This window comes from Fragaria vesca, unplaced genomic scaffold (genome assembly GCF_000184155.1).
Source record: "Fragaria vesca subsp. vesca unplaced genomic scaffold, FraVesHawaii_1.0 scf0513018, whole genome shotgun sequence".
In the NCBI taxonomy this organism is placed as follows: domain Eukaryota; kingdom Viridiplantae; phylum Streptophyta; class Magnoliopsida; order Rosales; family Rosaceae; genus Fragaria; species Fragaria vesca.
Window position 1 is genome coordinate 98626 of NW_004443419.1, and position 13980 is coordinate 112605.

General features: G+C 39.9%; 3 protein-coding genes and 1 non-coding gene across 4 annotated transcripts; all 4 read right to left on the reverse strand.

Moving 5' to 3' along the window:
* Positions 1–58: 58 nt before the first annotated feature.
* Positions 59–131, reverse strand: TRNAA-AGC. The gene has a single exon. It is a non-coding gene; the product is annotated as a tRNA-Ala (tRNA).
* A 1513-nt stretch (positions 132–1644) lies between these two features.
* On the reverse strand, positions 1645–2814 carry LOC101313174. Its single transcript, XM_004309657.1, has one exon. It carries the CDS (start codon positions 2812–2814, stop codon positions 1645–1647), a length of 1170 nt encoding a protein of 389 aa, XP_004309705.1.
* Positions 2815–6398: 3584 nt separating this feature from the next.
* LOC101313470 lies at positions 6399–8572 on the reverse strand. The gene is made up of 3 exons (XM_004309658.1): positions 7674–8572; positions 7424–7606; positions 6399–6561 (listed from the first exon to the last, which is right to left on the reverse strand). The coding sequence occupies exons 1-3, from the start codon at positions 8570–8572 to the stop codon at positions 6399–6401; spliced, it is 1245 nt and encodes a 414-aa protein (XP_004309706.1).
* A 267-nt stretch (positions 8573–8839) lies between these two features.
* Positions 8840–13702, reverse strand: LOC101304640 (spermatogenesis-associated protein 20-like). The gene is made up of 15 exons (XM_004309633.1): positions 13598–13702; positions 13428–13500; positions 13300–13321; positions 13116–13194; positions 12967–12999; positions 12328–12476; positions 12004–12160; positions 11393–11633; positions 10986–11227; positions 10575–10835; positions 10364–10474; positions 9796–10020; positions 9504–9707; positions 9244–9417; positions 8840–9144 (listed from the first exon to the last, which is right to left on the reverse strand). The coding sequence occupies exons 1-15, from the start codon at positions 13694–13696 to the stop codon at positions 8941–8943; spliced, it is 2274 nt and encodes a 757-aa protein (XP_004309681.1). The 5' UTR covers positions 13697–13702; the 3' UTR covers positions 8840–8940.
* Positions 13703–13980: the final 278 nt, after the last annotated feature.

A 13980-nucleotide genomic window follows, 5' to 3' on the forward strand; every position in this document is an offset into this window, starting at 1 on the left:
GGATTAGAGTGAGGAGCGCATTTCGATAGAAAGTAAAAAGGGACAAAAAAGTTAAAAATGGAGATGCGGGGTATCGATCCCCGTACCTCTCGCATGCTAAGCGAGCGCTCTACCATCTGAGCTACATCCCCAACTTGACAGCTCCGGGATTATGCGGATTATTAACCTTCATAAAGAAAAGAAATGTGAATTATGAGTGATAAAATATTGTGTGGCAAAAGTTTTAGTGTTTCAAAGTAATGAAATTCTAGAGTCCAATAAAGAATGTTGTTTTACGATTGTAAGAATTCAGTTGTACCAACTTTTCTTTCATATAGAAAGAGGTAGCGGAAGCTTTGTGATTACAAAACAACTCTTAACATGGTATAAGGAAAGGTTGTTGTGTTGGAAGACGGACAACCTTAGCTTCTATGCGTGCCTGATTTGGAGGAAAGAATCTTGCAAGATATGGATATAGACTTGTGCAATCTCTATGAATGTAGACCCATCAATAAACCAGGTAGCACAAACAGCTCTTCAACTAAGCTCAAGTCCTCATCTCCATAGCTACCTACTCATCCATACAAGGCAGCTTGTGCAATCAAGTCCAATGACCTTTTTCAATGACTATACAAAACTGTTTGCCTGTCTCTCTCTCTCTCCCTAATATGTCTTCAATCTGATAGAAACAACCAGCTGGGAGAAACAAAATGAACAAAGTTTCAATTCCACATAGAAGATTGATCAATGATGGAGCTTTTCACAATATATTTATTGACAGATCCACAAAACCAACAGTGTTGAACTGTTGATTAAGTTGCACAACTGCAGATTTATGCATCAGAGCCTTAAATAGTTAAAGCATGTGATCGGGTGCATGTAGGTGCCCTTATAATTACTTCTGCAATTTTCAAGCCGGCCTGTTGGCTTAACAGGCCTATCAAAGCAGCAAGGAAAGTGTGCATATGATGTGCGCTCTGATCCTCCAGTTCTCTCCGAAGCAGGCTGCTGCTGCATGTTTAGTTTGCTCTTCAACCAACCTCAACCCAGTAGCCAGCAATATAGAGTTGCTACTGCATTAAATCTACTAATGACTGTTTCTAATGAAACTAGAGAAGAAACATGTAAATATCTCTTACATTAATGTTATCTACTAGGTTCAGTATCAGCTAAGCTAATTTTTCATTCCTCCAATGCAAACTGATTTCGTTTACCTTCATCTTCTTCGACCATTATAGAGTAACCCTAAAGCTCTGGAATCAAGATCAAAGGATGATCCATAGCACCACACCAGGGTTGTTGGTTCTTAAACCAGTTTAAGTAGATAACTGGATAGAGACGAACCGAGTCTCTAATGAAACCAATAAGAGAATGATAACTGCAGCAACTATAGTTTAGCTTTTCACATTTTTGACAAACCATAAAACCAGTAAGAGCCACAACAGAGCACATTCCATTGCTGCCGATCAAATACCTAATTGTTAATGCCAATTTGATGTAACAGGACATGATAAATAAGACAGTGATTCCCTTAAAGGAACAGCTATTTTGTAGACACTAGTTGACAAACCTCTTTCAAATCACCACTAGGCTTCTTCACAAACTTTCTTGCAGCACCTCCAGATTCAAAGCTACCCCCCCAGAAATGTTGCAGCGTCACCAAGATCATACATCCTGCACATATACTTTGCCTTGGTATACATCCAACAATTGAGGTACTTGGTCGAGATATCTGGTGACAAACCTACTAAAGAAGCACTCCTCTGAAGGCACAAACACATAAGACAAACTCAACTTCTTCTCTTCTATCAGTCCTTTCAACAACAAAACTCTAACAACCGAACACCGAGGGATGATTCTCTTCTCCAAGCTGTACACAAAAACATACGGAACCTCCGCAATTTTTCCTGATTCCCATCCCATCTTGTTCACTAAGAAATCCATTGTCACCATTATTTTCTTCTCAGACACCATCATACACAGTGGATGCCTCTTGAAGGCAGAAAGAATATCATTATCCGACCAACCCCACCTCCTATAAGCCTCTTCCTTATGTCTCCATGTTGTTTTCTTCCAGGATAATACGACCATGGCTTGCACAAAGTTCACATTTCCCGGGTCAAATCCCATTTCTGCGACTTGGCGGACTAATTGACTGAAGAATTCAGGCTTTCTCGTCACAGTCTTACTAAAACATGCTACCAACCGCGCAAGAGCCGAGTGGGGCATGCCCAACTCTGTAACAAGTCTAATATTGGGTTTAACATTCTTGGATAGATTTTCCAAGAAAATGGATGAGTTCTGTTTTAGAGTACGAACGACCTTGACATCAGAGATCACCACGCTTTTGAGGAAGTTATAACAGGGTATAAGACTGTTTTCCAAGCTTCGCGTCAATAGATTTGGGTTGTAAGTCATTATTTTTGCAAGGTCGAGCCTTGACATCCCTATGGAGCAGAAAAACTCAAGCTTTGGCAAAAGGGTCTTCTTCGCATTGGCTAAGATAAGTTGCGGGCGTCTCCGCACAAGAGTTGAGATCTGGGTATCTGAGAATTCATACTCTCTCAAAAGGGCTAGAACGGAGTTTGGTTGCTCTAAAGATCGAAGCTGTACCTTGTGGGCTGCTAGAGTAGCGGCTTTTGGGGACAACCCACATGAGCGAATGAGGTAAGAGAGTGTAGGATTGTCTTGGGCTGCTGGGATTATCGAGCTGCTGATGAACCTTCGACCAAAATGAGAAGCAGCTACTGCAAATGCTTGATTTCTGTACAGAAGACTTGAAAACATTGGGTGTGCGGATCCGAGGCTCTTGCCGAAAATGTAGAAGAGTGCCATGCTCCACTCATTACTTCATTAGAGAGAATTGGAGTATTGGAGATGGCCAATTTTGGGTTCCCAATTCAAAACGCACTAGGGTTTTGGTTCTCCCAAATGAACCTCATCTACTGTCGTCTTTTGCTTTTCCCACTTACTCTTGAAATGTTGAGAGAGTGAATATAATCTATAAATATATAGAGGGACTAATTTAGCCCTCAAAGTTTTACAGATGTAAATAACGAGGTGGCATACTTTCAGTCGAGATCACAAATTTATATAATGCCGTTTTGATTTTTTCAAAACATAAGACACCTAAATTACGAGTAGGTCATTTATCGTGTACAATTGTTAAAAAATTTCCGCACAAATAATGTATTGTTGATCTCAGCTGCGACATCAAGTGAGGGGTGAGATGAAGCTACTCTGCTCACTTTTGACATCTGCTCACTGATCTACTCTGCATCACTGATCTGCATATAGGATTTAGTAAAGTTAATATGAACATTCTAGTTTTCTAATTCTGGATATAGCTCATGATGTTATGATCATTTTTGTGCTTAGTCTAAAACTTGTCATTTCGATAATGTTTGATACTAGGGAGTATTATAAAGCCGAAAAAGGAAAAAAGAGACCAGGGGTAGCTCAGGAATTCGAGGAAAGTTGATCAACTATATAAATGAAACATTATTTACAGAAGATTTCCACTTCCAGCTACATTCCTCCTGATTGTGCATTCAAATTGAAGTAGATGAATAAATCGATCTAGAGAGTGTGATTAGTGAGCCACAGAGAGGCAGAAACTATAAACTAATGAGTTTCAATTGAGTTTTTCACAATATTGACAGACCTCAAAAACTAAGCAGTGATAACATAGATGACATTCAATTTCTGCGCATCAAATATCTCATTGTTCATAACGAATTCAGGTAACAAGACTCAGACCGATTACAAACAGTTGGTGTTCTCGTAATCAAAACAAGTAAAATCAAGGCTGAGGGAACACATGAGAAACCTGTTTCTGTTCTCGTAATCAAACAAGTAAAATCAAGGGTGAGGGAACATATGAGAAACCTGTTTCTTATCCAGACTTGGGAGGCTAATTCAGTTTTCTCTGGTAATGCCTCTGAGATGTGACACTATCAGCCTAGCAACTATGTTACCTTGTCCACTTCCAGTTTGCCATGGTACACATTCAACAATTCGGGTACACTGTCGAGAAATCTGGTAACAAAGTTACTCAAGAAGTACTTGTCTGGCACCCTTATAACAGTAGCCAAACTCAAGTTGTCCTCCTTGATCAATCCTTTCAGAAGCAAAACTTTAACAACCGAACACCTTGGTATGATTCTCTTCTCCAAGCTGTAGCATAAAACATGGGGATATTTTGCAATCTTGTGGGAATGCCAACCCATCTTGTTCACTAAGAAATCCATTGTTTCCATTATTTTCTTCTCAGACTTGGTCATGCATGGTGGAAACAACTTAAAAGGCAGAAAGAATATCATTATCAGACCAATCCCAACTCCTATAAGCCTGTTGACATCGTTTCCATGTCGTCCCTTTTAAAGATAATGCCTGCATAGCTTGCACAAAGCTTGACTTGTGAGGGTCAAATCCCAATTGTTGGACTTCACCCACAAGTTGACTGTACAAATCAGGCTTCCTCATCACACTATGAGCATAATATGTTAGCAACAAAGCAATACATGATTCCGACATGCCCAATTCTCTCAGAATCTGAGTATTGGGTATCACATTCTTGGAGAGATTTGCTCTGAAAATCCATGAGCTCTGCTTCCAAATATTGACGACCTTGACATCAGAGACCACCACGCTTTTGAGGAAGTTATAACAGGGTACAATAAAGTTTTCCAAGCTTCGGTCAAAGAGCATCGAGTTGTAGGTCGGTGTTTTTGCGAGGTCGAGCCTTGAGATTCCTATGGAGCAGAAAAACTCAAAGCTTTGGCAAAAGGGTTTTCTGGGTATCGGTCATCAGAATACGTGGGTGTTTCCGCACCAGAGTTGAGATTTGGGTATCTGAGAATTCATACTGTCTCAAAAGGGCTAAAACAGAGTCTGGTTTCTCTAAAGATTGAAGCTTTACCTTGTGAGATGCTTTAATGGCGGCTTCTGGGGAGAGAGACCACAAGAGTTGACCAGGTAAGAGACCGTGAAATCGTCGGTCAGTGTTGTTGTACAAAACCACTGACTTTGAAGTCCTTCGAACGGGATGCGATATCTGCAAAACAGACGTGAAAATGGGTATGACAGGGTCTTGCTGCAAATGTAGTCGTGTGCCATTGGAATTTGCAACACCGATTAGAGGGATGGGAGGAGTCCCAATTTCACTGCACTCTAGGCATTTTATTTTTTATTTTTAAACAGAGATGGAAAGGTTTTAATTTTTTTTTTCACTGTTGAGAAAACATTGAGCTTTTTAATTTGTATGATACCTGAACTATGGAACTAATGTCTATTGCATTATGGTTATAGTTCAGGTACCATATATGAGGATTTTTCCTACAAACATTGAGCTTTTCACATAATTGACCACAAAACCAATGAGCTTTTCACAGTTTTGGTATAGAATGAGAGAAATTCATACATCAGCTATATCACATCCAACAATTGAGGTACTTGGCCTGAGATATCTGTTCACAAAACCTATCCGAAAAGTACTTCTCCTAGACAATATGGGAGAATTGCACAGAACTGGCTTTCAAAATCCTAGAGTTTAGCATATTATAAACAGCAGAACCCCAAATTTCTAATCCGTTCTCCTGTACTTCTAGCTCCAGCACTCGGATCATGAACATGTTCCAGTTTTCCTTGTCCAGGTCAAGGTCGTCACCAGCATATCCTTGTATGATTCAACTTCACCAATAACTATGTCAGTAGACAATTTTCATGAGCAAGTTACACATAAGTATTACATGCCTTTGAAGTAGACGAATGCCCAAATGCTCAACACACTCTATGACCAAACAAGGGTCATTCCTTTGGGGTGCGTTTTGTAGCTCATGCATCTTATGTACAATGAAAGCAAGATGTTGGTGCTAACTGTTTACGTAGTACACTCCTGAATCGCATGATCAACCTATGTCTTCCAGTTCTGGTCAGCCTTGCCTTCGACGTGGAAGCTTTCCTTCTCAACTGAACTGAACTACTCAACTCATGTAAATCTGATCCTGATGGGTGCTGTGTTGAATTGAATGTAAACCCTAAACCAAATTCAATAATTCAATATTCACTTCATGTGTGTATATATGTTGCACTGTAATCATTATTTTCAATGATTATGATAAAAATGGGTTGGAAATTGATGCTTTAGTTTCTTCTTCCCTGTCTTCTATAGACCATTTGCATGCCTTATTCTTTTATATTTGATATTGGTAAATAAAACATGTCTTGTCTAACAGTGTTTTAGATACCACTCGCGTGTTGCTGCGGGGTAGGATTTCTTGATGATGACCAATATTCAATCCTCATTTCACGCCTCCTATGCCATCACCTTTTCTAAATCTACCGCTGATTCTCCCGTCTTTCCCTAATTTTTCACAAACACATCCATCTTTCCCAAATCCACCACCAACATCATGGCCTCATGCCTGCAAAATCCACCGCTCATCTCCAATTCTACCACCTCCTATTCCGCCACCTGCACAAAATTCACCATCAACCCCATAGCCTCTACCATCATTTTTTAATTCCACCACCATACCATAGCTTTTCCCTTGCCAAAACCCACCATGGACAGCTCTGATCCTATGCCCACAACCAAGTAAAAAATAGAAAATAAAGAAGTAACAAATTTTCAAGGACACAAACGTCTTTTTGATCAGAAAAATTGAACATTTGCAAATAAATTTGTATTAAGAGGTAACACAGTCTTTTTAGTCAGTATAATGGTAGATTTGTAAATAAATTACATTAAAGGGTAAAAAAGATAAGGGGCAAAAACACAATTCACCAGAACTTGAGGGCAAAAACACAATTCATCAAAGATATAAACAGTGTTTTTCCCCTTGTTGTTTTATTTTATAGAATGTTGATGAGTGATGACCCAAAACTCTCAAGTCATCTACGGCCAACACAAAAGTGAAATGAAAACAGTAGAGCCATCTCAGACCTTAAGTCTTCTCTATGAACTTAGACTTGAACTTTAAAAGAGCACATAACAGCAGATGAAGCAATCTAACTAAATGATCATGGGTAAGGTGGTGCTGGGTCAATATTTTTGAATAGCTCAACCTTTATATGGTTTGAAGAGCAGCCTGTACCTGATGAACACCAACAGAACTCAGAGACCCCTCACGTTTTACATATTAGAAAAACCAAATTCCTTCATGTGGCAATGTGACATGAAGCAATAGACAATGTGACATTGCCTGATAGGTTCATACAACCAGTTCAATAAGCACTCGAGATGATGCAAGTATAAAGTAATGATTCTTGATCAAGATATTTTAAGGAACAGAAAATCAATGCGAGATAAAACAGGACACTTACCATTAACTGAGAACCTCTTCAAAAATTCCACTCCTTCCATTTCTTCTAGAAGAGCCTCAGAGTTCAAGACTATAAATCCAATTTACAGTGTCATCAAGAACATACATTCTGCACATACGCTTTGCCTTGGTACACATCCAACAGTTGAGGTACTCGGCTGAGATATCTGTTCACAAACCTATCCAAGAAGTACTCCTCCAACCTCGAAAGAACATTAGCCAAATTCAACTTCTCCTCCCCTATCAATCCTTTCAAAACCAAAACTCTAACTGAAAACCTCGGGATGATTCTCTTCTCCAAGCTGTAAAAAAATCTCCAAGCTGTAAGAAAAAACATGGGGATATTTTGCAATCGTGTGGGAATCCCACCCCATCTTTTTCACTAGGAAATCCATTGTGTCCATTGGTTTCTTCTCTGACAACATCATACACAGCGGATACGCCCTGAAGGCAGAAACACAATGATCCTCAGACCAACCCCACCTCCTATAAGCCTCTCGACATCGTTTCCATGTCTCTTTTGCAGCCAATACATTCATGGCTTGCACAAAACTTGTCTTCTGAGGGTCAAATCCCATTTCCTTGACCTCACCCACAAGTTGGCTGAACAATTCAGGCTTTCTCGTCACGATACCAGCATAATCTGTCAGCGACAAAGCAATACACGACCCGGGCATGCCCAATTCTCTCACAAACTCACTATTCGGCACTACTTTCTTGGATAAGTTACTTGCGAAAATATATGAGCTGCGCTTCCAAGCACTGACGACCTTGACATCAGAGACCACAACGCTTTTAAGCATGTTATAACAGGGTACAATAAAGTTTTCCAAGCTTCGCATCAAAATAACTGGGTTGGAGGTCAGTACTCCTGCAAGGTCGAGCCTTGAGATTCCTATGGAGCTGAAAAACTCAAGCTTTGGCAAAAGGGTTTTCTGGGCATTGGCGACCAGAATATATGGGTGTCTACACACAAGAGCTGAGATCTGGGTATCTGAGAATCCATAGAGTTTCAAAAGCGCTAAAACGGAATTTGGTTTCTCTAAAGATTGAAGCTTTACCTTGGGGGATACTAGAGTAGCGGATTCTGGGGGCAATCCACACGAGCGAACCAGGTAAGAGACTGTACAATCGTCTTGGACGGGTCTGGTACAAAACAGCTGCTTCTGAAGACCAAACTGTGAATCCAATCCCTCCACTGGGTGCTCATAGTTTCTAAACACACGAGCTGATCTGAAGACCCTTTTGAAAATGGAGAAGGCGGCCATACTGATACCCTACTGTTTCAGAGTGAGGAGATTGTTAATCCCCCGTTTGGGAACTCTTCTATTAAATAAGATTTTGGAACCCTTTCAAGTAGTGCAGCATACCCATTGCCAGTAACATTGTGACAAAACACAACAAGGTTAATACTTTGCAGTTTGCCGTTCGTCTTGGAACTTAGACTCAAAACATTCAACTCCTTTTAACTCGTTTCTTGTTGATACAACGTATAGGTGCCTCTGATAAGAAAAAGAAACAAAAAGACGTGTATACCGAGAACCTGTATCTTCTATATATAAACTTACTAGTGCAATATCCGAACGAACAGAAACCTATTTAGTATCCTCATCAGAATTCTCTACTCGAATCCAACTCAAGCAGGATGGACTAATTTCTGGGAGAGAAGAGCCTGCAGGGATCCAGCCTCAGCTACAGGCGGACTGCAAGTAAAGTTTTGGCAGACAAGAGCAACCACTTTGTCTGCGGCAAAATGACTCTTTGCCATCAGAGCGATGTTGCTGTTTTTGTCTTCCCAGAATTGCATCTCTTCTGAATTTGTTGGATCTATGTGAATAACCTGTCATTGGTTGCACAACAAAGTGGTGTTTACTAAAGAAGATCATAAGATATTCCAGAAAAACTGCAGCGTTACAACTTGCATAAGTTCACTACTCACTGTTTTGTTGGTATCATATGACGCATGAGCTGCAGCCAGCATGGTCTCAAACTCATCACTTCTCTGGCCAACCAAGACAACTTGCTTCCGAGAAGGGGCAGTGAGCATGTCAGAGGCACAACACATTAAGGGTACTGCCATGGCCATGTCCTTTAATCTCTTCTCAAAGACCGCCTGTCAACAGAACAGAAAATGAAAGGCTCAATAGAGATATATTCCTGGATAGTGAATTTGTAAGATCAGAATTTTGGTTTACGAACCAGAACATGTTCAGCTTCCTGTCTGTAATGCTCAGACTTGTTGCCAGATAGTAAGGATGCCAGTCTCACAAGGTTGATCACAGAAACCGAGTTTCCGGAGGGCTCTGCCCCGTCATGATCTTCCTTCACACGAAGGAGAACATTGGGGTCATCACCTGGGGTATTGAAATAGCCGCCTCCCTCTTTATCAAGAAATATTTCATCCTGGAAAATATGTCAAACAAACTCGCATCAAGTCTAGGGAAGAAGGTGAAAACTACAAGACTTAGAGATGGCGGATAATATTTCTTGCCTGCATTTCTTGCAGTTCAATTGCCCAAACTAGCCAGCTGGTTTGACCACCAAATTCATAAAGATCCAATAATCCTGAAATAAGAAAAGCGTAATCATCTAAAAATCCAGGTGCTTTAGATGGGCCGTTCCTGAAGCTGCGTTGCAGTCTATGAGAATGCTCATTGTAAAGGTGTCGCCTGATAAAAGATGCTGCCTTTTCTGCAACTTCAACGTACTCCCGTGGCTGACATATTTGTGATGTAACACATCAGAACAATCAGTGAAGTAAAAAGATGTCCACCGATGTGACTATCATGGTTAACCTTACAGGCCCCCTGCCCTACGAACTGATAATTATTACATTACATCTAAAATGGAAAACATTAATTATTAAGAAAATGTTTTACTAAAAGAGATTACGCCGTGAATGTAACACTCAAAACTTCAAAACTAGTACACAAGTCCAATTTCCCATAAATGAAAACGAATTCAACACTAGGCATTTTCCAAAACCACCAAACCTTCTTTTCCACGTATATTAACAACTCGTATGACTACTAATAAAGTGAAAGTCAGTGAAGGCTTACATCGCAACCAACAACAGGGAAGTTAAATTTGATCTCCTTGGGTTCATTCTTCAGAATTTTAGAAGCTCTTGCAAAGGCTGAGATGGCCAGTCCATTCCATGCTACAATTACCTGGCAAAATCTGATTTATCAATTTCTGGGTGACAGATAAAAAGAAAAGGATAACAGAATGAGGTGAATCCTACGAAAATTTGAATTGAGAGAGTAACACCTTGTCATCCAAATGTGGTCTCGGTCGACTACATCTTATTTCAAACAGCTTTTGCCTGCTCCGACCCAGAATATCGAGGTATTTCTCAACCGCCATAGAAAATTTTGATGCCTCAGATTCACTTTTTCTCTCAATGAGCACATTCTTACCCTTAAATTCATTATGAGGATCACTCATTCTAGAGAGGTCACAGTTACCTGAAGGCTTTATGTAATAGTGGTTCTTAAAAAGTGTTGCATCTTCCCCAATTATATCTTCAACCTAAATAGAATCAGACACTTAATAACAGAAAGAGAAAAATAACACAGTAGACTAAATATCACTAGTGACAGATAAAATTCACACCATTGAAGTAACTCTAATGCAGACACACAGCCAAAATTAGGGAAATGCTAAAGTCGATGGAGAAACCTCTTTGCTAGACCAAACATAGAATGCTCCTTCCTTTTTCCTAGTAGCACCTTCAGATTCAGCACTATCAGCATCTTCAGCTGAATATATTTCGCCTTCTAGTCCAATCATATCTCTCCTCAGATAATCAAGAACATCCCGAGCAATAGATGCATAGAATACATCTTTGGTGATAGAAAATGCATCTAGGAAGACATTAACAAGTTGGCCTTGATCATACAACATCTTCTCAAAGTGTGGTACTGCAACATAACACAATAATCTGTTACAAATATGAACCAGAGAAAAGAGATACTGGGCATGGTGACCATGAAACAAATGCATTCGATTAAATAAACAGGTCACTCTGCAATCATGCCTGTCAAGTAGAGATTTGATGGAAGTAAAATTCTATAAAAAGAACTAACCATGCCAGCACTCATCCACACTATATCGGTGGAAGCCACCTCCTACGTGATCGTGAATTCCCCCTCTTGCCATACATTGTAAGGTGAAGAGAACCTGTCTCACAACTTCATCGGCATTGGCAGGACTTCCAGTCTCCTCCAACTTCTTTGAATAATAAAGCATCAGCTGAATCTCAACCGGTCTAGGAAACTTTGGGGCTGATCCAAACCCACCAAACTTCGAATCATAACTTTGAGAAAGCTTTAAGAAGATCAAATAAATGCAAATGCATTAGAGCTGACTTCTTGTGCAGCAAGAGAAACAATAATACACGACTCATGTTTTTCACCACAAAGTTGAATATACGACTCATGTTTTCCACCAAATAGTTTCATTACGAGCTCCCTCTTCTTTGAAGCTTAATGAAACATCAGTGACTATTTGCCCAAAACAAAAAAAAAAGGTGACCAACATGTTTCCCAAAATGCCCTTATTAAAAAGTGAAGAACAGAAAGAAAGTTATTAGGTATGCAGCAGGTCTTTGACTTGCAACACCAAAAGCTCATAAGTAACAGTATGGTTCATGGCTCGTCGCAAACAGATAAGAAAATTCTCAAATAAGGCTACATACTTGCTCAGCACATAGACGCAAAGCATTCTTTGGAACCCCATCTGACAATTTTTTAGAACTTGCACTCGTTGACAAGGCTTCTGACAACTGTTCAATAGCAAAGGCTCCACTCTTAACAAGCGCATCCCTCTTGGTCTCCCAGGCTTCTTTCACCTTTCTGAAGCAAAAGGTGCAGATACAGGTAATGCTTAGAATCTAATCAACATTGAACTGTGCTGAAACTTTCAAGTGTTTGTGCCAATCAAGATAACCATGGAAGGGAAGGGGTGGTAGGGAGGGGGCAGAATTGTAAGTTAATTGTTCAAAGACTGAACGCCTTCTCACCCAAGTATTGTCTTAAATCCTAGTCTTCCATACTTGTCCTCTGGGGGAAAGTAAGTTCCACCCATCAAAGGTTTTAAATCTGGGGAAAGGAATGCAGTCAGTGGCCAGCCTCCACCACCATACAGAGCCTGTACATATGTCATGTATACCTGGAAGAATAAAAATGGTCTCAGCACATCATGCTGCTCATATAACAGATGCGAAGTTGTTACTATTTTTCTGAAAAGGGTTCTTCTCGAACAACTAGAAATCATTTGTGCCAGAACAAAAAGTTGCTGTGATGAAACAATTTTTATTTTTTTTCATATGGCAGGCATATTAGAGCTTCTATGGTTTTACATAAAATGAAGTTGAACCAGACCGTTAATCACCAGTAAGTATATGTAAACTTTTAAGCACATTACTAACTAAGCCTCATGCTCATGACTATAATCACCTTTCATATTGTCTCCTAATCTTTTGGAAATACAAAATGCTCCTGAGAATCTTTAATATCATTAAAGATAACATAACAATTAGAAATTCAAAGACTTTTAAAAAAGAATTCCCAATCATATGTTAGGAGCTCCGGAAGGCCTACTAGTAACTTCTGGTATTAATGATGGTAATTTTCTAAGTTTATAATCATGAATCATTCACCTTATCCACATCTGGTCTTTCCTCCCGGTCCACCTGCGGTAATAGTATGTTAGAAAAAAGGACTACAGAATCTCACATAATAACTGTGATACTGGGTAACTTGAAAATGAGGTAAATGAAATAAGCAACAGAATCATAATTTGACTCACCTTAATACTAACAAACCACTCATTCAGCAACTTGGCAATGCCTTCATCCTCAAAAGACTCGACCTCCATAACATGACACCTAAATGACAGTTCCACACACCAAACAAATCAGTTCCAGTTCATTTTCCAACTTCGAAATCCAATACAAGTATAATCAACTCAAAATTCAAATAAGAACCCTCACCAATGGCATGTGCTGTACCCGACTTCACATGTAAAAAGCAGCACACTTTGAATGAGTAATCATCTATCAAATGCATCACATAAAAAATGTCTACTTGTTCAACGCAAGAATTATATAACAATTTTTACTTGATAAGAAAATGGGCACATCTCTCTTTCGAGCTTCAGCGAAAGCCTCTTCACCCCATGGATACCAATCAACCTTGTAACACAATCAAAATCCCATCTTTAACATTAAAGTAAACAACTTTCAACTCAATCATGCCAAAAACATAAAAACTGAGAAAAATCAGAGATACCGGGTTGTGGGCGTGTTGAAGGAGATAAGGACTGTGCTCGGCAGCGAGGCGATTGGTGTGTTTGTGGGAAGTTGGGTTCGAAGTATGTTGGTCAGCCATGGCAAGAACCTTGGAAGCGAAGAAGGGTCGATGAGAAATGAAAGAGTGAGGAAGTGGGTGTGGTTTTCTGGGTGAGGAGAGTAGTTTTGTTGGGTTTGAAGAGAGGAAGCGGTGAGTAAGCCTTTTGAGCATAGAATGATGGAGAAGCAGAGAAGGGTGAGGAGGAGGAGAAGAGGAGGAGGTTGGTGAAAGTATAGAAGAAATTGGAAGGGGGGTAGTTGGTGGTGCTGCCATGTGTAGGGAAGGGGTGAAGAGGAGAGGTGAAGAGTGCCATGTGGAAGCTG

Excerpts from the sequence above, each read along its gene's own strand:
- LOC101313470 (XM_004309658.1), bottom strand. The coding sequence starts at position 8,572 with ATGGCCGCCTTCTCCATTTTCAAAAGGGTCTTCAGATCAGCTCGTGTG. Across the intron at positions 7,607-7,673 it reads TTCCTAGTGAAAAAGATGGG|CTTGGAGAAGAGAATCATCC; the intron begins GTGGGATTCCCA and ends ATTTTTTTACAG. Across the intron at positions 6,562-7,423 it reads GATGTGTACCAAGGCAAAGC|GATCAGAGCTGTCCATGGTG; the intron begins GTATGTGCAGAA and ends TTGTGGGCATAG.
- LOC101313174 (XM_004309657.1), bottom strand. The coding sequence starts at position 2,814 with ATGGCACTCTTCTACATTTTCGGCAAGAGCCTCGGATCCGCACACCCA.
- LOC101304640 (XM_004309633.1), bottom strand. The coding sequence starts at position 13,696 with ATGGCTGACCAACATACTTCGAACCCAACTTCCCACAAACACACCAAT. Across the intron at positions 13,501-13,597 it reads TTCAACACGCCCACAACCCG|GTTGATTGGTATCCATGGGG; the intron begins GTATCTCTGATT and ends TTGTGTTACAAG. Across the intron at positions 9,418-9,503 it reads AGGAAGCTGAACATGTTCTG|GCGGTCTTTGAGAAGAGATT; the intron begins GTTCGTAAACCA and ends TTCTGTTGACAG.